Source organism: Macaca fascicularis, chromosome 7 (assembly GCF_037993035.2).
Source record: "Macaca fascicularis isolate 582-1 chromosome 7, T2T-MFA8v1.1".
In the NCBI taxonomy this organism is placed as follows: Eukaryota; Metazoa; Chordata; class Mammalia; order Primates; family Cercopithecidae; genus Macaca; species Macaca fascicularis.
In genome coordinates this window covers 135,580,152-135,604,146 of record NC_088381.1, presented here as the reverse complement: position 1 = coordinate 135,604,146, position 23,995 = coordinate 135,580,152, and the positions used below count along the sequence as shown (strand labels likewise).

The following is a 23,995-nucleotide window of genomic DNA, read 5'->3' as shown; positions in this document are numbered from 1 at the left end:
CCAACCTCTCTGGCTGTTTTCTCAGTCAATTTTTGGGCTCCCCTCCCTCTACCCATTTCATAATGTTAGAGTTCCTCAAGGCTCTCCTCTGCTTTTAGACAGGTTTTTGCTCTGCCACCCAGGCTGGAGTGCAGTGGCACAATTCTAGCTCACTGCAGCCTCCAACTCCTGGCTCAAACAATCCTCCCACCTCAGCCTCCGAAAGAGCTGGGACTACAGATGCGTACCAGCATCCCTGGCTAATTTTTTAGTAAAGATAATCAATGGTTTTTAATCTGGGTTCCATTAATGGCTCCAATGTGTCTATAACTTAGCTGAAATTATATGCAAATTTTATATGCCTATGCAAATACACATAAGTATGGGGAGAAATTTCCAGCTTCATCTTTTGGCAGAATAGCTCAATAGTTAAGGGCACAATAGACCCTGCATACAACTTGGAGGACAAAAGTGACTGCATCTGGGATGCTAATCTGCAATGTTGACTTCTGATTAGCCCCAGTCCTGTGAATATCTCCTGATTCCTACTTTATTTACTGTCCCTAGTGTAAGAACATGTCAACCTTGATGTTACTGCACAGCTTATTATCTATTACACTGTAGCATTCTTTTTTTTTTTTTTTTTTTTGAGACGGAGTCTAGCTCTGTCGCCCAGACTGGAGTGCAATGGCGCGATCTCGGCTCACTGCAAGCTCCGCCTCCCGGGTTCACGCCATTCTCCTGCCTCAGCCTCCGGAGTAGCTGGGACTACAGGCGCCCGCCACCACGCCCGGCTAATTTCTTTTTGTATTTTTAGTAGAGACGGGGTTTCACCGTGTTAGCCAGGATGGTCTCGATCTCCTGACCTCGTGATCCGCCCGCCGCGGCCTCCCAAAGTGCTGGGATTACAGGCTTGAGCCACCGAGCCCGGCCTACACTGTAGCATTCTTGCCTGTTCTGGAGGGCTACCTTTAATTGTCTTGCACAGAGCAGTTTGACTCTTTCCCTACAGTATATAAACTCTGAGTGTGGAACTTACGTGTGCAGAAATCTGCCACCCAAGACCACACTTCTGTCTGTAAATTCCCCCAGTAAAACACCCTTATGAAGAAACTGGATTTGTCTGCCTCATCCTTTGGTGTCTTGGCTCCTCTGGCATTTGGGGACCACTTTGCATACAGGGCCCTCTCATGGAACACTACCTGCTTCAGTTTGAATCCCAGCTCTGCCTCTTTGACCTAGGCTAGCTTACATAACCTCACTGTGCCTCAGTTTTCTTGTCCGTAAAAAGGGAAAAATATAGTACCTACCTCATAGAATTGTTATGGGAATTAAGACAGTTAATATATATAAAGCATTGGGACAGGGCCTGGCCATAATAAACACCATGTAAGCACTGGCTATTATTGCCATTTCTGGCACTCTCCCTTCTCCCTAGACGGTTTTCTGTTGCTCTAGTGCACCCTGCTCTCTCTGTGAGCCCTCAGGTGGGTTCTTTCCTCTGCACAGCACACTCTTGTCTGTGTTGCTTGCCCACTAACTTTCCTCTGGCCTCCGCTCAAATGTTATTTCCTCAAATAAGCCTCTCCTGATTTAGAGCTCCTCTCCCTGCTAGAAGCTCCCAGAGCTTTCTCTAATTCCCCTCATAACCCTCACCACGATTTATATATAGTGATCACCTATTTAAGGTCTGCCCTGACAGTCCATGAACTCTGGGCAGGCAGAGATTTTGTGTTCCTGGCTCCCTGCTGGACCTCAGCACAGTGCCTAGTACACTATAGGAATGCCATAAATGTTTGTCAATTGCAAGAATGAATGAATAAGGAACAAAACAAATGAAAGGCTTTTATAAAGTTATAAAACCCAATACAAATATTAGGTAACACAATAATGAGAATGTGTGACAAAATGTGATGATTGCTAATCAAATGTTAAATTGGTAAGAATTACTATTGTGTGAAGGAAACCCTCTTCTCTCCAATTTGCTATAAAATATATTAGTTCATTGGAACATGTGTCTTTTAACCAAATGGAAATTATGCAAAAGGACCAGAAAATATTACTGGGTACAATTAAGGAATCACAGACAGATATTGATTGGTTAAAACACCCTCCACATTCACCCCGAGGAAATAGGCCTCAGATGAAAGAAACAGTTAAACAGGGAACCTATTTATTCACAGAGAACATATTCATGGTCTTCATTCAAGACAGGATTAAATACTTTCACGAGTTGGCAAAAACAACTGTGCCAATGAAGACACAATAAAGTGATTCTCCTGGGAATGTCTTCAAGGACTTACTGCTTCCTCTCCACTGGAAAAAGGAATCCTCGAGGAGGAAGCGTTTACATTCCCCCACCTTCCCAACTGTCAGAATCCGATCACTCCTCTCCTGTCTAATCCGCCTTTCATTTCCCAGACGTCCACATCTGATCTCCAGGAGAAACAGTGCGGTAACTGCCTAACCAGGATTGGGGAAAACTGAACCAGGGACTGGACTTGGGTCTGGGGAGATAGAGGACTGCAGAGATTTCACAAACACCGCGGGTGGCCATAAGGGAGAGCCGGGTGAATGATCCCACAGGCCCTAGGCCCTAGATGGTTGGGGATTAGCGATGTGTAATTCAACTTCTGCCAGCATCGGCCGCAGCGTTCCCTCGTAGCCCGCCAGAGGCTGCCAAGCTCTGGACTACATTTCCCAGAAGGTCTGCTCCCCGGGCTGTCGCAATTTGAATTGGGGCGTGTCTAGAAAGAGAAACCACAGTCGGCGAGCGCCGCTGGGGCATCCTGTTCTGGTGCCGCTGCAGCCGGCAGAGATGGTTGAGCTCCTGCTCCTGCTGTTGCTCCTCCTTCTGCCCTTCCTTCTGTATATGGCTGCGCCCCAAATCAGGTCTGTGCAAATGTATTGCCTTCTCTTGCGAATTCTTGTTGGGGGCGGCAGGGAAACATAGAATCCCCACCAAAGCTTTCTTGGAAAACGCCTCTGGTGGGGGGGCTCCAAGATGGCGGGGCCCAGAGTTCGGTGGGTTGGTGGCGAGGTCCAGCTGTCCTGGATGCCAGGAGGAGAGCCGAGAGCCCAGGCGGTGAAAAGGGGCGGCACTCCGGGGCACCCTGCTTTTCCCTGGCCCGTTTTTCTTTTGTCTAAGCACCCCCTGATTCTGGCTCCAGGGAATCCCGAGGGTAAGGCTACCTCAAACTCTTGAGTTTCGGACCCCTCAATGGGATATGGCCCCACGCTGTTTTCCCCTTAATTCCCACGCCTTGAACCAGCCTTCGAGGTACAAAGGAGCGATTCCACATTTCGCCCTCTGAAACTGATAGCAATCGTAACATCTGCGGCCCCATCCTTGCTCTCTCGTTGCTGTTAGAATCGCTCGTTCTGTGGGCGGATTTTGTAAAGGAGAAAAGTGAAAAGGAAGAGGGTTTGGTTATGAGGTCTTATCCTGCCTTGCGAGTAGGAGCACGGGGGATCTGAGTTAGGAGCTAGGGTACTGCGGCGGTGAGGGCTGGGAGAATGGTGGAAAGGTATTGACCAGGTGATAGATCAATCAGCCCAAGGCTGGCCAAGTGCCCCAGTGAATCAGCAGCGGGCTGTAATACCGGCAGCCTGCTTATTGGTTCTAAGTAAGTCACCAGTGGTGACGGACCAGTTACTGAATAGACGCACTCCTTATCCAGGTGGGGCGGTCTTCGTCCCAGTGGAACTTGAAGGCAGGCCAGATCACAGCCATTTCTTACCACGGTCACCTACTTTCCTTCTTTTATTTTTATTTTCTCTTCCCTCTCTGGCGCCCCTCTTACAGTTATATATTTTCTCCCTTCTGAACACTCAGTTCTCCCACCTCTAGGCACACGTGGTTGCTCACACGCAGATGAAATCACTGCTTTTTATCTTTTTTTCACTACAAGATCCTCTTATCCACATAGAATCTCAATGAAAAGTTGAACCAGAACTGAAAATAGTGCTCATACCCCAGTGGGATTTTTCTGAAAAAAAAAAAAAATTATACTCCAGGAGCTGTATTCCCAACTCAGCGGGGTTATGGGAATCGGGCCAGAGCTGGACTTTTATAGTTGTCTCTTTCATTCCTGCTGGTTAAGGAGAAGAAAGAGCTAAGTACAGGTCCTACTAAGTTGTCACTCCTGGAACTACAGTAAGGGGATGTGGGAAACAGCCTGGAGGCTTGTTCTCTGAGGAGGGAGGTGATGGATTGTGGGGACCATGAATTAATCTGCCTCCCTGTGGCATTTTGCACTAAGCAGGTAGCTTCAATGGCTAAGAGTATGTACCTTGCAATTCCAACTTCAATGAAAAAGGCTGAGGTGCTCTTTGTTTTTGAGACGGAGTCTTGCTCTGTCACCCAGGCTGGAGTGCAGTGACGCGGTCTTGGCTCACTGCAAGCTCCTCCTCCTGGGTTCAAGCCATTCTCCTGCCTCAGCCTCCCCAGCAGCTGGGACTACAGGCGCATGCCGCCACGCCCAGCTAATTTTTTTGTACTTTTTTTTTTTTTTTTTTTAGTAGAGACTGGGTTTCACCGTGTTAGCCAGGATGGTCTCGATATCCTGACCTCGTGATCCGCCCGCCTCGGCCTCCAAAATGCCCTTTAAGAATGCATCTCCTGGTCAACAGATTGTTTTAACCAGAGTCCCAAAATTGCCAAGAAGAGAATAGGCCAGTCTGAGAACCGCCAATCCATGTTTGTGCATTCGTTCATTTGGAAAAGGCAGTATAGTACAGTGCTTAGAAGTAAGGACTCTAGGCCGGGCTCAGCACTTTGGGAGGCCAAGGCGGGTGGATCACCTGAGGTCAGAAGTTCGAGACCAGCCTGGCCAGCGTAGTGAAACCCCGTCTCTACTAAAAATACAAAAATTAGCTGGGTGTGGTGGCGCCTGGGGGCCGGGGAGCGGGGGTGAGGCATGAGAATCTTGAACCTGGGAGGTGGAGGTTGCAGTGAGCCAAGATCATGCCATTGCCCAGCCTGGGCAACAAGAGCAAAACTCTGTCTCAAAAAAAAAAAAAAAAAAAGAAAAAGAAAGAAACAAGGACTCTGATTAGACAAAGCAAGACTTGAATCCCAGCTCCCCTTTGTACATACATAATCTTCTCTTTAAGTGTGTGTGTGCATGTGTGGGTGGTTTTTTTTTCTTGTTTATTGTGTACCAGAGTCACAAGCTTTCATAGTTTTAACTTTTTGTATTGGATTAGCCATTTCTCAAGGCCATAAAATGCCAGTTGTGGACAGATTGACCTACAGAAACTTGTTATTTCTTCATCTGGGCTGAATCTTGTGATTTCCTAAGTCACAAGTGCCTTAGGGAGAGCTCAAACCAAAGGTGCCTGGCTAATCAGATATTCATCCAGTTCTTGTGTTGCAGGGAACAGCTGTAAGCTTTGCCCTTGTAATAGAATCACTTTTGTCTTTGAGCAAAAGCAGAAAACTTTTGTCATCTTTCCTCCAAGTTTCCTTAAACCTTTAAAAGGACAACAGTGGAAAGAACTAAAGCAAACCTCAGCCAGAAGACACAGGGAGTTGCAGGAACCTACTGGCTGAGACAGGAGACAGGAGAATGAAGAATTGATGAGCTCTCCTTCTCTGTCTGCAGGAAAATGCTGTCCAGTGGGGTGTGTACATCAACTGTTCAGCTTCCTGGGAAAGTAGTTGTGGTCACTGGAGCTAATACAGGTATCGGGAAGGAGACAGCCAAAGAACTGGCTCAGAGAGGCAAGTTCACCTGCTTTCAATTCCCTATTACTGCTGCTTTACCCCTCACAGTAATGATGATTCATTCTCATTGTTTCTTCCCAGTTTTGGAATTCAAGAATACCTAAGGGTTCCACTGATTTGCTGATCTGAAACTAGTACTATGCTCTACATATAATTAATGAGTATTATTAATGAGTATTATTAATTTTTCTTTAACTATTTGCTAATTAGATACCTCTGTTGTGAAGAAAGGGTAAAAATGTGTGTTTTTAAAAAATATTGGAAATAACATCAGATTTATAATGCCAGCTCAAAAACAGAGCTGACCGTTTCTCTTTCATATGTTGGCTGACAGGAGCTCGAGTATATTTAGCTTGCCGGGATGTGGAAAAGGGGGAGTTGGTGGCCAAAGACATCCAGACCACGACAGGGAACCAGCAGGTGTTGGTGCGGAAACTGGACCTGTCTGATACTAAGTCTATTCGAGCTTTTGCTAAGGGCTTCTTAGCCGGTAAGTGTAGAACTAGAGAGACTATGTTGTGGGTCTTGAGATCAACATGGCAGATTTAACTAAAAGGAAAAGGTCCCTCTCCCTCATGGAAGTAGTGGATAAAATGTAGCCAAAAACTTTTGTAGCTGAACTCATAGTCACTGGGACACGATTTATGTCAAAGGGGTATCTTCCAGAGGCAGAAACAAAAAAGGAATTCAAAACGTCATAGCAGTGAGCAAGAGCTGAAGCCAGAAATCTCATTGGAGTCTCAGCATTCAGTATGGGCTTTTAGGGTCTGAGGTCTAAATACCTATACGGGCCTTTGAGAGCTGGAGCTGTGTTTGAGGTTCTACACAAGGTTGAGATTCACAAAGGGCCATCTGGTCCATAGTATAGAGGCTAATAAAAACCCTGGCCACCAGCTCAGGGACATGACATCTCTTTAGGACATAGATGGATAAAGAGTCATCGGCAAAAAATTAGAACCCCAAGCTGGCATCATCTGTGGGGTCTGAATTCATACCACCAAATGATATGAGAATATTTATGGGTTTGATTTGTGTGTGTGTGTGTAATAATCTATGGGAAATTAACATAAAAACCTGTAGTGTGTCATCAAAAGCAAATCCAAGAGCACTCTATAGGCATATCCCCTCATAGCCCAGGGATCTAGGCCTCCAAGGAAAAAACTCACTGGTGTGAACTCATAAATGACAAACCACATGAGGAAATGAACCATGAGAGAGAATTGGAAGATGCAATAAAGAGGTGAAGCCAGTATTTATTTCTTTGGGGACCTGAATACCAGGGCAGAGGTACATAGAGAATCTTCTTTTATCTCTTGCTTTGGAATCTTTCCATTCAGCTTGGGAAGTCTTTTTATTGGGAGAGGTGGATGAAACAATTCCCCAAAGCAGTGAGTAAGTAGCTCCCGAACTACAAAGATCGAGAAGGTCATTTGGTAGTATAAAATGGAATTTTGCCCCATAGTAAAAGTAGGTGGGATTCAACTAGTCTTAAAATGAAAAACAATAGAAAATAAGTATGAAGGGAAAATGGAGGGAAGATTGAAGTCCTGCATCCTCACTTTCAAAGCCTGAGCATGAGGCAGCTTTCTAAGATGTAGTAGCTTTGGCTAACCACTTCCGCGCTCCATTGTCTTGTCCCTGTAGAGGAAAAGCACCTCCACATTTTGATCAACAATGCAGGAGTGATGATGTGTCCCTACTCGAAGACAGCAGATGGCTTTGAGATGCACATAGGAGTCAACCACTTGGGTAAGAAATCTGGCCTTATCACAAAGCTAGAGACAACCAAAATTCTCTTTGGGAAACTTAGGGGTCAGACTGAGCCTTCTTGTGATGTGACTGAACCTACCTGACAGCTGAGGAATACCTGAGGGCTGCTCCAGGTTCTGCCCACTTTTTAATCTGTGATTTAGATTCAGTTTGCTTTGGCGCATTTTTTAACAGCCTAATTGGTTTAGGGTACTGTCTTGCTTTCTTAGTAGTGATCCTTGTGGCCATCATCAGGTATAGGTCATCTGCTCTTTTTTTGTAGAGACAGGGTCTTGCTATGTTGCCCAGGCTGGTCTTAAACTCCTCACCTCAGGCACCTTCCTGCCTCAGCCTCCTTAGGTGCTGAGATTGCAGGTGTGAGCCACTGCACCCAGCCGACCAGCTCTTAAGAATGAGATTAACCAAAGTAGGAATGAGCTGGGACTTCATATTCACGTAGTCTAGACCTATCTCGCTCATATAAGGATGCCTCATGTCTTTGGCTGTTGTTATTTCCCTAAACCTTCACTGAACTTGTTTTCTAGTTGATAATGAAAAGTTGGAGGGAAAGATCTTATTTCTGAATTATCTGCCTTCCATAGCTGAGGCCTGCTTACCATGACTCCTGTCATTCCCACATGGCCCTGAACTTCATTAATTCTAGTATTTCTCAACAGGTCACTTCCTCCTGACCCATCTGCTGCTAGAGAAACTAAAGGAATCAGCCCCATCACGGATAGTAAATGTGTCTTCCCTTGCACATCACCTGGGAAGGATCCACTTCCATAACCTACAGGGCGAGAAATTCTACAATGCAGGCCTGGCCTACTGTCATAGCAAGCTAGCCAACATCCTATTCACCCAGGAACTGGCCCGGAGGCTAAAAGGTGGGCCTGGAGGAAATGAATGTGGAGACATGAGTCAGAGAGAGGCAGGTAAAAGCCACAGGAATGGAAACTGTTTCCAGAGCCCATCACTTGGAGAGGACCTGCTTCCATGGCTATAATTGGGTATAGTTTTAGTAAGTAGTCTACAACTGAATATTGAAGGTGGCTAGCTGGGACAGTGGACTCTGACTTTGAGTCTGAAGACCTGGCTTTACCACTTATTAGCTGTGTGATCTATAGCAAGTTACTTAACTTTTTTTTTTTTTTTTGAGATGGTGTCTCGCTCTGTCACCTGGGCTACAGTGCAATGGAGTGATCTCGGCTTATTGCAAGCTCTGCCTCCCAGGCTCACGCCATTCTCCTGCCTCAGCCTCCCCAGCAGCTGGGACTACAGGCTCACGCCACCACGCCTGGCTAATATTTTGTATTTTTAGTAGAGACGGGGTTTCGCTGTGTTAGCCAGGATGGTCTCGATCTCCTGACCTCGTGAGCTGCTCACCTCAGCCTCTGAAAGTGCTGGGATTACAGGTGTGAGCCACTACGCCTGGCCTTTTTTTTTTGTTTTTTTTTTTTTTTGAGACGGAGTCTTGCTCTGTCACCCATGCTGGAGTGCAATGGCGCAATCTCGGCTCACTGCCAACCTCTGCCTCCCAGGTTCAAGCGATTCTCCTGCCTCAGCCTCCTGAGTAGCTGAGACTATAGGTGCGTGCCACCACGCCTGGCTAATCTTTGTATTTTTAGTAGAGACAGGGTTTCACCATGTTGGTCAGGCTAGTCTTGAACTCCTGACCTCAGGTGATCCACCCACCTCAGTCTCCCAAAGTGCTGGGATTACAGGTGTGAGCCACCACACCTGGCCATTACTTAACTTTTAGGACTTCCTTCTTCATATGTAAATGGGACTACTTCACAATTTATTGTCATAATTAATTCAGGCTTCATAAGCAAGTCAAGATTTTTTACTCATAGTGAGACTGAGTAGGAGGGAAGGACCTGAACTGGCACTAGATAAAGGCAGTAGACTAAAACAGGTACTGGAAATATGGAGGAGGAGGGTCTTCCTTGCAAAGGGTCAAATAAGAGGGAAATACATACTTGAGAAGGGGAGTTTCCAGTAACAAATACACAGAGGTCCTTAGCACTGTCTACTCTGGATTTCTAATAAAGAGAAAGGAAATCGAGGGTGAACTGTGCTAAGAATTGAGGCGGGCAGAATGCAGGCTCAAGGAATCAGGCACAGTTGCTCTATGGTTGGAACAGGATCATCCTACCAAATGAACATCTGTGAGATGGGAAGGAAGCTGGTGGTTAGCTCAGTCCTTATGCCCAGTCTGTGCCCAGGGCATGACATCTTTTATCAATTTATGATAGATGAGGGTAACTGGATGGCAAAAACTATCCAAAGAGTTTTTCAGGGAGCCTCAGTGACCTGGAGGTGTAAAGATGGGTCCAGTGGTGAGAATTCACAATATGTGAATGAGGTAACTCTGATCGTTGTGAGGATTCAGTGGAAAATCTTTATGGTGCAGTAAAAGAACCCTGGTTTGACAGAGGATTCATTCATTCAGCCATTCAGCAGACATGTATTCAGTGCCCATGCTGTTCCATGCACTGGGTTAGGGGACAGGGGATGAGTTGGTGAACAAGATAGGTATAGTCTCTTCTTTGGTTTGGTTTACATCTAATGGGGGAGAAAGACAATTAGCAAGTCTTTATACAAACTGTTAAATGTAGAATCAGCCTAGTAATGCATGAATAATTCTCATTGTAAAAAGTTCAAATAAGGCCAGGCACAGTGGCTCACACCTTTAATCTCAGGCACTTTAGGAGGCCAAAACCAGAGGATTACTTGAGACCAGGAGTTCAAGATCAGCCTGGGCAAAATAGTGAGACCTCATCTCTACCAAAAAAAAAAAAAAGTTCAAAGCATATGGAAGTATGTAGAATTAAAGGTGAAAAACCCCCTTCATTCCCCTCTTCCCTGCTCTTCTCCCTTCACGTGACCATTGTCAATAGCTTGTATGCCCCTTTCCAATAATTATCCAATGCATTTGCATATGTATGTATCATGCACAAGGAACTGAAACTCCAACACAGTATCTTGGAGATCTTTCCATTTAGTACATATGGATTTACCCCATTCATTGTATTGGCTGTGTTGTATTTCGTAGTATAGATGTGCCTTAGTGTATTTATGCCTTTCTTTAACAACATCTGGACTGTTTCCTTTTTGTTGTGGCTGTTTAATTATAATTGTGATAGATGTTATAAAGGAGAAGTACCAGGACTTATAATGGATTTTAGTGGGGGCCTGGGGGGGACCTTATTCAGTCTGAGGGTTCAGGGAAGACTTTTCTGAAGAAGTGAGTTGCATGCTGAGCCCCGAAGGATGATTAGAAATTAAAGGGATTAGAGGTACTGATAGAATGTGGAGGCTGAGGACGGGTGCCATGGCTCATGCCTGTAATCCTGGCAGTTTGGGAGGCCGAGGCAGGTGGATCACCTGAGCTCAGGAGTTCGAGACGAGCCTGGCCAACTTGGTGAAACCCCCGTCTCTACTAAAAATACAAAGATTAGCCGGGTATGGTGGCAGGCACCTGTAATCCTAGCTACTGGAGAGGCTGAGGCAGGAGAATTGCCTGAACCTGGGACAGAGTTTGCAGTGAGCCAAGATCACGCCATTGCACTCCAGCCTGGGCAGCAAGAGTAAAACTCTGTCTCAAAAAAAAAAAAAAAAAAAAAAAAGGAGGGGGGGCCAGACGCGGAGGCTCACACTTGTAATCCCAGCAGATCACCTGAGGTCAGGGGTTCAAGAGCAGCCTGACCAACATGGAGAACTCCGTCTCTACTAAAAATACAAAATTAGCCAGGCATGGTGGCGCATGCCTGTAGTCCCAGCTACTCAGGAGGCTGAGGCAGGGGAATCTCTTGAACCTGGGAGGCAGAGGTTGCGGTGAGCTGAGATCGCGCCATTGCACTCTAGCCTGGGCAACAAGAGCAAAACTCCATCTGAAAAAAAAATAAGAATGTGGAGGCTGAGAAACGTTCCAGGCAGAAGGAACAGATTGTACAAAGGTCCAGGCTCAGTTTGAGAAAGGTTACCATCGGTAGGCTGTAGAAAGCAAGAGTAATAAAGATCTGAGCTGAGACTGAGGTAGGTAGAGGCCAAACCCTTAGAGGCCACAATAAGGATTTTCATGTTTATTCTAAGAGCAATGGGAAACCTTTAAAATTAAAGCCTTTTCAAAATGGGGGCAAGAGGGGTTGCAGCCGTTGATTTCATCAGCAGAGGCGAGAAATGAGGGTAGTTTGGACTAGATGGTGGAGATGGAGGGTAGTAGAAGCTTCTGAGAGATATTTGGGGTGGGAGAGCTTGTTGACTGGAGATGCATGCTTTAGGCGAGCATTCATCAAGAACCCTTTTGCCTGATTGGGCATGTCAGGAACACTGCAAGAACTGGGTTTGGCTTTAAAAGTAGAAATCTGGGACCTCTGAGTCTGCATTACTATGGGTCATCTAGGGAGATGTCGAGTAGGCAGTTGGGAATAATGCACGTCCACAGGGCTCTGTCTGCAGCTGTCAGTCCACAAAGACCCGAAAAATTCTGTTTCTTCGTAAGCTCTACACCAAAACTCATTTGGCAGCAAAACATTTCCTGTACTAGGGAGATTAGATAATAGGCAGTGTATGTATACATTTCATATTACCTTTCTACAATCAGAAAAAAATTGAAGTATGTCTGGCCCCAGCATTTTCAATAAAGGATTGGGGACCTGAAATAGCATGTCATTTAGCACTTACCATGCATCAGGCACTTTTTTTTTTTTTTTTTTTTTTTGCGACGAAGTCTCACTCTGTCACCCAGGCTGGAGGGGCAGTGGCATGACCTCGGCTCACTGCAACCTCTGCCTCCTCGGTTCAAGTCATTCTCCTGCCTCAGCCTCCCGAGTAGCTGGGATTACAGGTGCACGCCACCATGCCCGGCTAATTTTTGTATTTTAGTAGAGATTGGGTTTCACTGTGTTGCCCAGGCTGGTCTATAACTCCTGAGCTCAGGCAATACACCTGCCTTAGCCTCCCAAAATGCTAGGCTTATAGGCATGAGCCACCACATCCAGCTGCATCAGGCACTCTTCTAAGATCTTTAACATATACGAACTCATTTCATCCTCAGAACAACCCTGTGAGGTGTAGGTATTATGATTATTCCCATTTTAGAGATGAAGAAATGAGTCACAAAAGGGAACTTGCCCAATATCTAATGAGTGGAGCCAGGATTTGAAACTGGGCAGTCTGTCTACAAAGTCCATGCCCATAACCACCACACTGTGTTGACTCCCAGTATGTCTGTAGTTCAGGAGCAGTTTGAACTGTGGACAAAATGTGAGCACCGTAGAATTATGGAGAGTGAGTCTGGTGAGCCACAAGAACTCCAACATTTAATTTTTGCATAGAAGATGATGAACTGGTCCAGAAAACTGAGACAGAGCAGCCAGAAAGTTTAGGAAAACCAGAAGTGGTGTAGGCTTATGGAAGCCAATGAAAAAGAAGACTTTAAGAAGGGGATGGGCGCCTGTAATCCCAGCATTTTGGGAGGCCGAGGTGGGCAGATCACTTAAAGTCAGGAGTTTGAGACCAGCCTGGCCAACATGATGAAATCCCGTCTCCACTAAAAATACAAAAATTAGCCTGGCATGGTGGCCCATGCCTGTAGTCCCAGCTACTCTGGAGGCTGAGGCAGCAGAATCACTCGAAACTGGAAGGCAGAGGTTGCAGAGCTAAGATCGTGCCACTGCACTCCAGCCTGGGCAACAGAGCGAGACTGTCTCAAAAAAAAGAAGGGGATGGGGTGGGCATGGTGGCTCATGCCTGTGATCCTAATACTTTGGGAAGCCAAGGTGGGAAGATTGTTTGAGGCCAGGAGTTCAAGACCAGACTGGTCAACATAGGGAGACCCCATCTCTAAAAAAGAAGGGGAAAAAAAGAAGGGGGTGGTCAACAGTGTTAAGTGCTGCTGAGAGGATGAGTCTTGGCTTTGCTGATTCCTGACAGGGAAGTTTCCAGTCACAAATACACAGAGGTCCTTAGCACTGTCTACAGCCTTCTTAAATCTGTGAGATAGAAGTATAAATTACTGTGAGCAATACTTCTGATGTCACCATGGGCAAAAGAGTCCATATGTGAAAGTCACATGTTTATTTACATCCTTTTCTGTTTCGGGCCATTCTGCAAAATCAAGTCCTGTCTTCCTCTCTCTTCTTGGCACCCCCAACCAGGCTCTGGCGTTACGACGTATTCTGTACACCCTGGCACAGTCCAATCTGAACTGGTTCGGCACTCATCTTTCATGAGATGGATGTGGTGGCTTTTCTCCTTTTTCATCAAGACTCCTCAGCAGGGAGCCCAGACCAGCCTGCACTGTGCCTTAACAGAAGGTCTTGAGATTCTAAGTGGGAATCATTTCAGGTATGCATGTTATCTCTTTCTTTTTTTTTTTTTTTTTTTTTTTTTTTTTTTTTTTTTTTGAGACGGAGTCTCGCTCTGTCGCCCAGGCTGGAGTGCAGTGGCCGGGTCTCAGCTCACTGCAAGCTCCGCCTCCCGGGTTCACGCCATTCTCCTGCCTCAGCCTCCGGAGTAGCTGGGACTACAGGCGCCCGCCACCTCGCCCGGCTAGTTTTTTGTATTTTTAGTAGAGACGGGGTTTCACCATGTTAGCCAGGGTTATCTCTTTCTGAAGATGAGATTTTATTGCTCAAAGGAGATATTTGGGTTTGTCTGGGTATACCCTTTTTTAAAAGTACATTGTCTAATATACCTTTTGTCTTTTAACTGTAGAGTTTTTACCTTTTAATAGGGGAATCTGACTCCTTTTTTTGTAATAATTGCTACATTTGATTTTACTTATGCCATCTTTTATACTGAAAATTATACATTGTTTGTTTTCTTCCTGTCTTTGTTATGTCAGTCCAGTCATCTTTATTCTATTTTGGATTCCTAATTCTATTGTTTTACATTAAAAAGAATTTTTAAAAAAATTGAGGCCGGGCACAGTGGCTCATGCCTGTAATCCCAGCACTTTAGGAGGCCAAGGTGGGCGGATCACCTGAGGTCGGGCGAAACTCTGCCTCAAAAAAATAAAAAAAAGAATTTGAATATGTATTTCTCTATTGTCTTCAGGATTGAAATACTACCTATGGACTCCCCTCTCAAATAAGCAAAGACATTTAAAATGATTTAAATGTAGAGAATTTTGAGTATAACACAGGGGTAGATAAAATAGTGCACTGAACCTGCATATAATGGAGACTCAGCTACCATTAACCCATGACCAGTTCTGCCCTATCCCCATTCTCTATCCCTTTCCATATTTTTCTTCTCCCATATTATTTTGAAGCAAATCCCAGGCTCACACAAGATCAAAATTTTAACATGTTTTTACCTCTACTTCAGGTTATTGTTGAAATGACCTGAAATTTTAGGAAAGTAGCTAAAAGTAGCTTTAAGATTGGAAAGAAAGGCAGACAGATTATGAGAGGCCTATAATGCCGGCCTTGTGGAGGAGCCCCAGAGTTGTTTCAGTAGAGAGACATAATCTGGTCTGTGCTTTAGAAACTTTGTTTCATGAATGAATAATTAACCTAGTGAGAGAGAGAGTTCCAGAAAGTTGGGATGAAAGGAATGGTAATGTGAAAGAGGCCCTGAAGCAGCAGAATTTTTATCACTGGATGATTAATAAATGAGGGGATGAGAGAGGCTTTGCTAACCTCAATTTCAAGCCTGACTGAGGTTGATGATGACATTAACTAAGACAGCAGACATGGAAAAGTAATGTGTGGAACTTCTGGTTCCTGGATTCCAAAGCAGTGGAAAGGGACTTTGTCTAGCTTAAGCAAGAAGGAAATTTATTAAACTATTAGTAGGGAGAGGAGGGACCCCTAGGTTGAAAGGGAAGACTGAAGAGCCAGGCTAAGAAGAGTCAGAGTGGCAGTCAGCTAGCCAGGGCATTGCTGCTAGGGTGAGTGAATGCCAGCTGTCTTTAGTCTTTAGGTTTTATTGCTTATCATCGACTCTCTAGGGAGGAAGCATTGGCTCTCCTTCTTCCCATCCCTTCATTTTTACTCTTTTGATTAGAGGCAGACAGGGACTTTATTAATGCTCTTTTCAAACTATATTGAGGGGAAAAGGTAATTCTGCAGAAGGAAATCAGGTAGCTATTGCCAAAAGAAAGTAGAATGTTCAGCCAAAGAGTAACAGTTGTCCACTGTGTAATAAACCTGGCTCTGTACATGTTGTGTGTGTGTTATCTATAAGGCATGCAAGTAGAAATGTATAGCAGATAGTTGGAAATGTGGTTCTGAAGTACAAGAAGATAGATTTATATAGTACACTGGATTGATTTTCCAAGAATGACTGGATTCTTCTTCCCTGGAGATTTTAAGAAAAAAATAATAATAATAACCCTTTATCTTAGCTTTGACCGAGTGGTTTAAAGAAAGTCAGCTCTAAATCCATAACTTACTATTGAACTGACTTTTGAAGAACCTTTCCTTTGCTATGGATTCTTAATTCATTTTGAAGATCCAACATCAGCGATGTAGACCACCATCAAGAAATGATCATAAAAGTCTGTTTTGATTGAAGCCTTAAGATTTTTGCACTGGCTCTTCTTTCTGCCTGCAACCGCTAGTCTGCTTTATGTCTCTAAGAATTTGCCTTTACTGGACATTTCATATAAATGGAATCATATGATATGTGGCCTTTTGTGACTGACTTCTTTTACTTAGCTTAATGTTATCAAGGTTCACCCATGCCAAAGCATGTGTCAGTAGCTCATTTCTTTTTATTGCTGCGTAACATTTCATTATATAGATTTGCCACATCTTATTTATTCATTCATCGGGTGATGGGCATTGGGTTTGCACCTTTTAGCTATTTGAATACTGCTGTGACAATTTGTGTAGAAATTTTTTTGTGGACATTTCTCTTGGGTACATAGAAGTGGAGTTTCTGGGTTATATGGTAACTCTGTGTTTAACTGCTGAGGAACTGCCAAACTTTTCCAAAGTGACTGCCCCATTTTACATTCCCACCAGCAGTGTATGAGTGTTCTAATTTCTTCACATCCTTAACAACACTTGTTATTGTCTCTCCTTTTGAGTTTAGCCATCCTAGTGAGTATGAAGGAATATTTTGTTTTTATTTTCATTTCATTTTCCTACTAATGATGTTGAACATTTTTTCATGTGCTTTTTGGTTCATTTGTTTCTTTGTTGGGGAAATGTCTATTCAAGTCCTTTGCCCATTTTTAAGTTTGATAATTGCCTTTTTATTGCTGAGTTGCAAGAGTTCTTAATAGTCTAGATACAAGTTCCTTGTCAGATATATAATTTGCAAATATTCTTTCATTCTGTGGGTTGTCTTTTAACTTTCTTAATGGTGTCTTTTGAAATGTAAAACTTGTAAATTTTGATGAAGTCTAGTTTATCTATTTTTTGTCACTTGTGTAGTCGTAGCTAAGAAATCATTGCCTTACCCAAGGTCACAAAGATTTACTACTGTCTTTAGTAAAGACAGTTTTCTGTTACTATAACAGAATACCACAGACTGGGTAATTTCTTTTTTTCTTTTTAATTTTATTTTTTGATTTTATTATTTTTTTACTTTTATTTTTTATTATACTTTAAGTTCTAGGGTATATGTGCACAACGTGCAGGTTTGTTACATATCTATACATATGCCATGTTGGTGTGCTGCACCCATTAACTCGTCATTTATTTATTTATTTATTTATTTATTTATTTTTGAGACAGAGTCTCGCTCTGTCGCCCAGGCTGGAGTGCAGTGGCGCAATCTCGGCTCACTGCAAGCTCCGCCTCCCGGGTTCACGCCATTCTCCTGCCTCAGCCTCCTGAGTAGCTGGGACTACAGGCGCCCGCCACCGCGCCCGGCTAATTTTTTGTATTTTTAGTAGAAACGGGGTTTCACCGTGGTCTCGATCTCCTGACCTTGTGATCCGCCCGCCTCGGCCTCCCAAAGTGCTGGGATTACAGGCGTGAGCCACCGCGCCCGGCCAACTCGTCATTTATATTAGTTATCTCTCCCGATGCTATCCCTCCCCACTTCCCCTTCCCCACAATAGGCACCGGTGTGTGATGTTCCCCTTCCTGTGTCCAAGTGATCTCATTGTTCAATTCCCACCTATGAGTGAGAACATGTGGTGTTTGGTTTTCTGTTCTTGCAATAGTCTGCGGAGAATGATGATTTCCAGCTGCATCCATGTCCCTACAAAGGACACGAACTCATCCTTTTTTATGGCTGCATAGTATTCTATGGTGTATATGTGCCACATTTGCTTAATCCAGTCTGTCACTGATGGACATTTGGGTTGATTCCAAGTCTTTACTATTGTGAATAATGCCGCAATAAACATACGTCTGCGTGTGTCTTTATAGCGGCATGATTTATAATCCTTTAGGTATATCCCCAGTAATGGGATGACTGGGTCAAATGGTATTTCTAGTTCTAAATCCTTGAGGAATCGCCACACTGTTTTCCACAATGGTTGAACTATTTTACAGTCCCACCAACAGTGTAAAATTGTTCCTATTTCTCCACATCCTCTCCAGCACCTGTTGTTTCCTGACTTTTTAATAATTGCCATTCTAACTGGTGTGAGATGGTATCTCATTGTGGTTTTGATTTGCATTTCTCTGATGGCCAGTGATGATGAGCATTTTTTCATGTGTCTGTTGGCTGTATAAATGTTTTCTTTTGAGAAGTGTTTGTTCATATCCTTTGCCCACTTTTTGATGGGGTTATTTTTTTCTTGTAAATTTGTTTGAGTTCTTTGTAGGTTCTGGATATTAGCCCTTTGTCAGATGAGTAGATTGCAAAAATTTTCTCCCATTCTGTAGGTTGCGTGTTCACTCTGATGGTAGTTTCTTTTGCTGTGCAGAAGCTCTTTATTTTATTTAGATCCCATTTGTCAATTTTGGCTTTTGTTGCCATTGCTTTTGGTGTTCTAAACATGAAGTCCTTGCCCATGCCTATGTCCTGAATCGTATTACCTAGGTTTTCTTCTAGGGTTTTTATGGTTTTAGGTCTAACATTTAAGTCTCTAATCCATCTTGAATTAATTTTTGTTGCTTCCTTACATGACTTTAAAGATTGTAATCCATTCACTCAATCATTTTTTTTAAACTTTGATTGAATGCTTACCAGATGTATACCACATCCAGAGAATACAAAAATGAGTAAGAATTGTCCTTAAGAAAATTTTCTGCATCAGAATTATAGGCTGGGCGCGGTGGCTCACACCTGTAATCTCAGCACTTTGGGAGGCCGAGGAAGGTGTATCACTTGAGGTCAGGAGTTTTGAGACAAGCCTGGCCAACATGGCAAAACCCTGTCTCTACTAAAAATACAAAAATTAGCCAGTCATGGTGGCAGGCGCCTATAATCCCGGCTACTCCGGAGGCTAAGGCAGGAGAATCACTCAGACCTGGGAGGCAGAGGTTGCAGTGAGCTGAGATCGCACCACTGCACTCCAGCCTGGGTGACAGAGTGACTCCGTCTCCAAAAAAAATAAAAGAAAAACAAACTTGGAATTAATTACAGCAATGAAGAGAGGGTATATATATGAAACACTTTGCTATGATTTGAATGTGTCCCTCAAGGTTCATATGTTGGAAACTTAAGCCTCAGTACAACAGTGTAGAGAGGCAGGGCCTTTAAGAGGTAAATTAGGTCACAAGGGCAGACCTCATGAATGGATTAATGCCATTCTCTCTGGAATGGGTTCATTATTGTGGGAGTGGTTCCTTACTAAAGGATGACTTGGGTCCCCTTCCCTCTCTTGCCCATGTGATGCCTTCCATCTTGTTATGACACAGCAAGAAGGCCTTCATCAGATGCCAGCCCCTTGATCTTGGTCTCAGCTTCCATAATCATAAGCCACTTTCTGTAAGCTCATTATAGTTCCCCAGTCTGTCATATTCTGTTACAGCACCACAAAACGGACCCAGACACCTGGTACCTTGGTTTTACCATTTCTTTTCTGCTGTCGCGTTTTCCTTTTGTTGTTTTTGAAGCTGGCTTTACTTCTCATATGAGTTTACAAACAGTATAACTTCAGGTAGTCCAGAAATCAGCTTTTTTTTTTTTTTAACTACTCCAAGCATCTCTGACCAATGTGAATAGCAGGATCTCAGCTATATGACATTGTCCAAGGCCCTGTAGAATGGGCCCTGTGGAGTTACTTGAAGAAGATAGATATACATGGGTATCAGGCAGGCACTGATATTAAATTATATAAATAGGGGAATATAAAGACCAGATGTATGCATTATATATCAAACAAAGCATTCTGATGAGAGGTGGTCTAGCGAGGAGATCTAAAATGGGAATTACATTTTGTCTGGCTAAGGACTAGAGGATAAAGAGATAGGACAAACACTGGCCCTGTGAAGTACATGGAGAACATGTGATCCCTGGTTGTTTTTATGTCATATTCCTTATCCCTGGCAGATGGCAGACTTCATTCTTAACACTGTGCTTCATACCTCTCTCTTTACCTTCCAGTGACTGTCATGTGACATGGGTCTCTGCCCAAGCTCGTAATGAGACAATAGCAAGGCGGCTGTGGGACGTCAGCTGTGACCTGCTGGGCCTCCCAATGGACTAACAGGCAGTGGCAGTTGGACCCAAGAGAAGACTGCGGCAGACTACACAGTACTTCTTGTCAAAATGATTCTCCTTCAAGGTTTCCAAAACCTTTAGCACAAAGAGAGCAAAATGTCTATCATGTCCAGATTTACTTTGCTTCTGTTACTGCCAGAGTTACTAGAGATATCATAATAGGATAAGAAGACCCTCATATGACCTGCATAGCTCGTATTCTCCTTCTGAAAGAAACTACTACCTAGGAGAATCTAAACTATAGCAGGGATGATTTATACGAATTTGAACTAGCTTTTCTATTCACAATTCAGTTTCTCCCAACCAACCAGTCTTCACTTCAAAAGGGCCACACTGCAACCTCAGCTAAACTCCATGAGCTCAGGAGTAGGGCTTGACCAGGCATGGTGGATCACCGGAGGTCAGTAGTTCAAGACCAGCCTGGCCAACATGGTGAAACCCCACCTCTGCTAAAAATACAAAATTAGCTGGGCATGGTGGCACACACCTGTAATCCCAGCTACTCAGGAGGCTGAGGCAGGAGAATCGCTCAAACCCAAAGGGTGTAAAGTAAGCTGAGATTGCATCACTGCACTGCAGCCTGGGCAGCAGAGCAAAACTTTGTCTCAGGAAAAAAAAAAAAAAAGAGCAGGGCTTGACCCTCACCTCTTTAACTGTCATGCACCAGCTTCTGGATTCTTTCAGGAGATTCTTAACTGAAGCTGGATTATGGCATGGTCTTATCTCTGACAACCTAAAGCCACTGCTGTTAAGATGCTTTCTCATGTCTAAACCACAGAACGGCTTCCTTTTCTAAGAAGTTTGTGAGGTTTGGGGAATGGCAGAAATGTAGAGGAAGGCAGAAATTATAATCAAGTTCAAACTGTCATTTTCCTGTTTCTTGAACCAGGAAATAGATAAGGAAAGGAGCACTCTGAAAAGTCAGGCCACTGGACTCCAGTTAGTGACCCCAGGCCCATGGAAGACTCCTTTTTTGTGCCTTAGTTTCTCTTAGAAAATGAGAAGAAAGGCTTTTTGGTCATCGTCATTGTGTGTATCTTTGTGTGTCTTCTTGTTTATGTATACTAAGGGAGTATTTTCACAAAGTTCAAAACAGCCACAATAATCAGAGATGGAGCAAACCAATGCCATCCAGTCTTTATGCAAATGAAACACTGCAAAGGGAAGCAGATTCTGTATATGTAACTACCCACCAAGAGCACATGGGTAGCAGGGAAGAAGTAAAAATAAAGAAGGAGAATACTGGAAGATAATGCATGAAATGAAGGGACTAGTTAAGGATTAAGAAAATAGCAGAAGACATTAAATATACTAACATAGCTATGGAAGAATTGAGGGCGAGCATCCAAGACTGATGAGGTCTTAAGAAAAACCAGTGTAGCAAAAAAAAAAAAAAAAAAATCCTAAAAACGAAAAGAAAAAACCCAATTCTTTTATTCAGAAAAATTATCTTAGGGACTGATATTGGTAATTATGGTCAATTTAATAATCTTTTGGGGCATTTCCTTACATTGTCTTGACAAGACTAAAATGTCTATGTGCCAAAATTCTGTATTTTATTTGGAGACTTTTTTTTTTTTTTTTTTGAGACAGAGTCTCGCTCTGTCGCCCAGGCTGGAGTGCAGTGGCCGGATCTCAGCTCACTGCAAGCTCCGCCTCCCGGGTTTAGGCCATTCTCCTGCCTCAGCCTCCCGAGTAGCTGGGACTACAGGCGCCCGCCACCTCGCCCGACTAGTTTTTTGTATTTTTTAGTAGAGACGGGGTTTCACGGGGTTAGCCAGGATGGTCTCGATCTCCTGACCTCGTGACCCGCCCATCTCGGCCTCCCAAAGTGCTGGGATTACAGGCTTGAGCCACTGTGCCTGGCTGGAGACTCTTTATCAAAAGTAATGCCAGAGGAAGTCTGAGGAATTAGTAGTGTTCCCATCACTTGTTTAGAGTGTGCTATTCTAAAAGATTTTGATTTCCTGGAATGACAATTATATTTTAACTTTGGTGGGGGAAAGAATTATAGGACCACAGTCTTCACTTCTGATATTTGTAAATTAATATTTTATTGAACTTGTTTTGACCATTAAGCTATATGTTTAGAAATGGTCATTTTATGGAAACATTAGAAAAATTCTAATAGTGCAGAATAAATTAATTAATGTTTTACTTAATTTATATTGAACTGTCAATGACAAATAAAAATGTTTTGATTATTTTTTGTTTTCATTTACCAGAATAAAAACTAAGAATTAAAAGTTTAATTACAGTCAAAAGAAGAAAACACTGTTCATTATTATGGTTATGCAATGATTTCTCATTCTAAAGAATAATTTGTCCCAGAGTCTAGCTACAGTGCAATCTCAATCCACATGCTATTAATTTAGGTTGTGTGATAATCTGATTATTCATTCACCATTTCCTACTTAACATTTTTTGACACTCTTCACAGATACTTTTCCCACATTTCTTGATCATCCCGGGCCATTCTTTTTTCTTTTTTCTTTTCTTTTTTATTAGAGACAGGGTCTTGCTTTGTTGCCCAGGCTGGCCTCAAACTCTGAGCTCAAACAGTCGTCCCACCTCGGCCTCCCAAAGTGCTGGGGTACAGGTGTGAGCCATGGCGCCCGGCCCCAGGCTATTAATCTTTTTTTTGCACCTGCCCCTTATTTCTGTACTGTGACAAGTCCCAGCATTGTGTTGTGGGACTTACACAGTATACTGACAGTTACCTCAGACTTGGTCACGTCTGTGCTCAGTGCATATTAAGAGCTCAACCAAAGCGTGCTGAATCAACAGCCAATGAACTTGATCTAATAAAAATGAGGGCCCAGGAGATATAAATTAGCAAAGCATTTTCTCCTGAGCATTCATACATCTTTTAATATTTGTAGGCAGTTTAAAATTGAGCTCCCAAGCAAACATTTGAGAACAGACACCTTGAGCAAACCGTGAAATCGGTGAAAATAAGAATTTATTTTAATTTTTTTGAGATAGGATCTTGCTTTGTCACCCAGGCTGGAGTGCAGTGGCATGATCTCAGCTCACTGCAACCACTACCTCCCGGGTTCAGGTGATTCTCCTGCCTTAGCCTCCCGAGTAGCTGGGATTTACAGGCGCCCACCACCACGCTCGGCTAATTTTTGTGATTTTAGCAGAGATGGGGGTTTCACCGTGTTGGCTAGGCTGGTCTCGAACTCCTGACTTAAAGTAATCCGCCCGCGTCGGCCTCCCAAAGTGCTGGGATAATGCTTGAGCCACCATGCCCAACCTGAAGACCGGCATTTATACCCATGGAGTGCAGGAAAGGACCTTGTAATTGTTAACAAGTGACACTTAGTGGCAGATGAGACCTAATGAAGCCAGGCCCACCTTCCACACCAGATTATAAATTCCCCCGGAGCAGAGAGTAAATGTTTTATTCACCAACATGCCCAGATCCCTCGCAATGCCTACGCTTGACAAACACCTGTTGTGAACAAGTGCACGAGGCAGCCTAGCAGCTAGAGTATTTCGAGGTCATCCTAACTGGGTTCCACTTTTGAATTTTTGTTTTTTGGGTTCGTTTGGAGACAAGGTCACCCTCCACTTGGGAGCAAAGTCTCCCAAGCTGGAGTGCAGTGGTGGGAACTCTGCAATCTCAACCTTGTGGACTCAAGTAATCCTCCTGCTTCAGCCTCCGGGGTAGCTGGGGCCAAAAGTGCGCGCCACCTTGCCCGGCTCCTATTTTGGGTTTCCGGTAGTGCTCTCGCTATTGTGACCAGGCTGGTCTCGAACTACTGGGTTCAAGCAATCCTCCCACCTCGGCCTCCCAAAGTACTGGGATTACAGACGTGAGCCACTCGCCCGGCCGAGTTCCACTTCTGAAAGCTTGGGGAGCCGCTGGGCCTTCCAGGAAAAGTGCTCCACCTCCCGACTGCAGGCAGAGCCCCCGGCCCGGCTCTTTCCAGGGCCTAAAGCTAACAT

General features: G+C 43.9%; 1 protein-coding gene across 2 annotated transcripts; it reads left to right on the top strand.

The window, feature by feature from the left end:
• The first annotated feature begins 2,765 nt into the window (after positions 1 to 2,765).
• RDH11 (retinol dehydrogenase 11) lies at positions 2,766 to 22,313 on the top strand. Of its 2 annotated transcripts, XM_005561572.5 has the most exons (7): positions 2,766 to 2,871; positions 5,586 to 5,704; positions 6,042 to 6,197; positions 7,352 to 7,456; positions 8,134 to 8,343; positions 13,621 to 13,810; positions 19,925 to 22,313. In XM_005561572.5, exons 1-7 carry the CDS (start codon positions 2,798 to 2,800, stop codon positions 20,025 to 20,027), a joined length of 957 nt encoding a protein of 318 aa, XP_005561629.1. In that variant the 5' UTR covers positions 2,766 to 2,797; the 3' UTR covers positions 20,028 to 22,313. The 2 variants fall into 2 exon arrangements, with proteins under 2 accessions (XP_005561629.1, XP_005561631.1); XM_005561574.5 differs by lacking the exon at positions 8,134 to 8,343.
• The last annotated feature ends 1,682 nt before the right edge of the window (positions 22,314 to 23,995 follow it).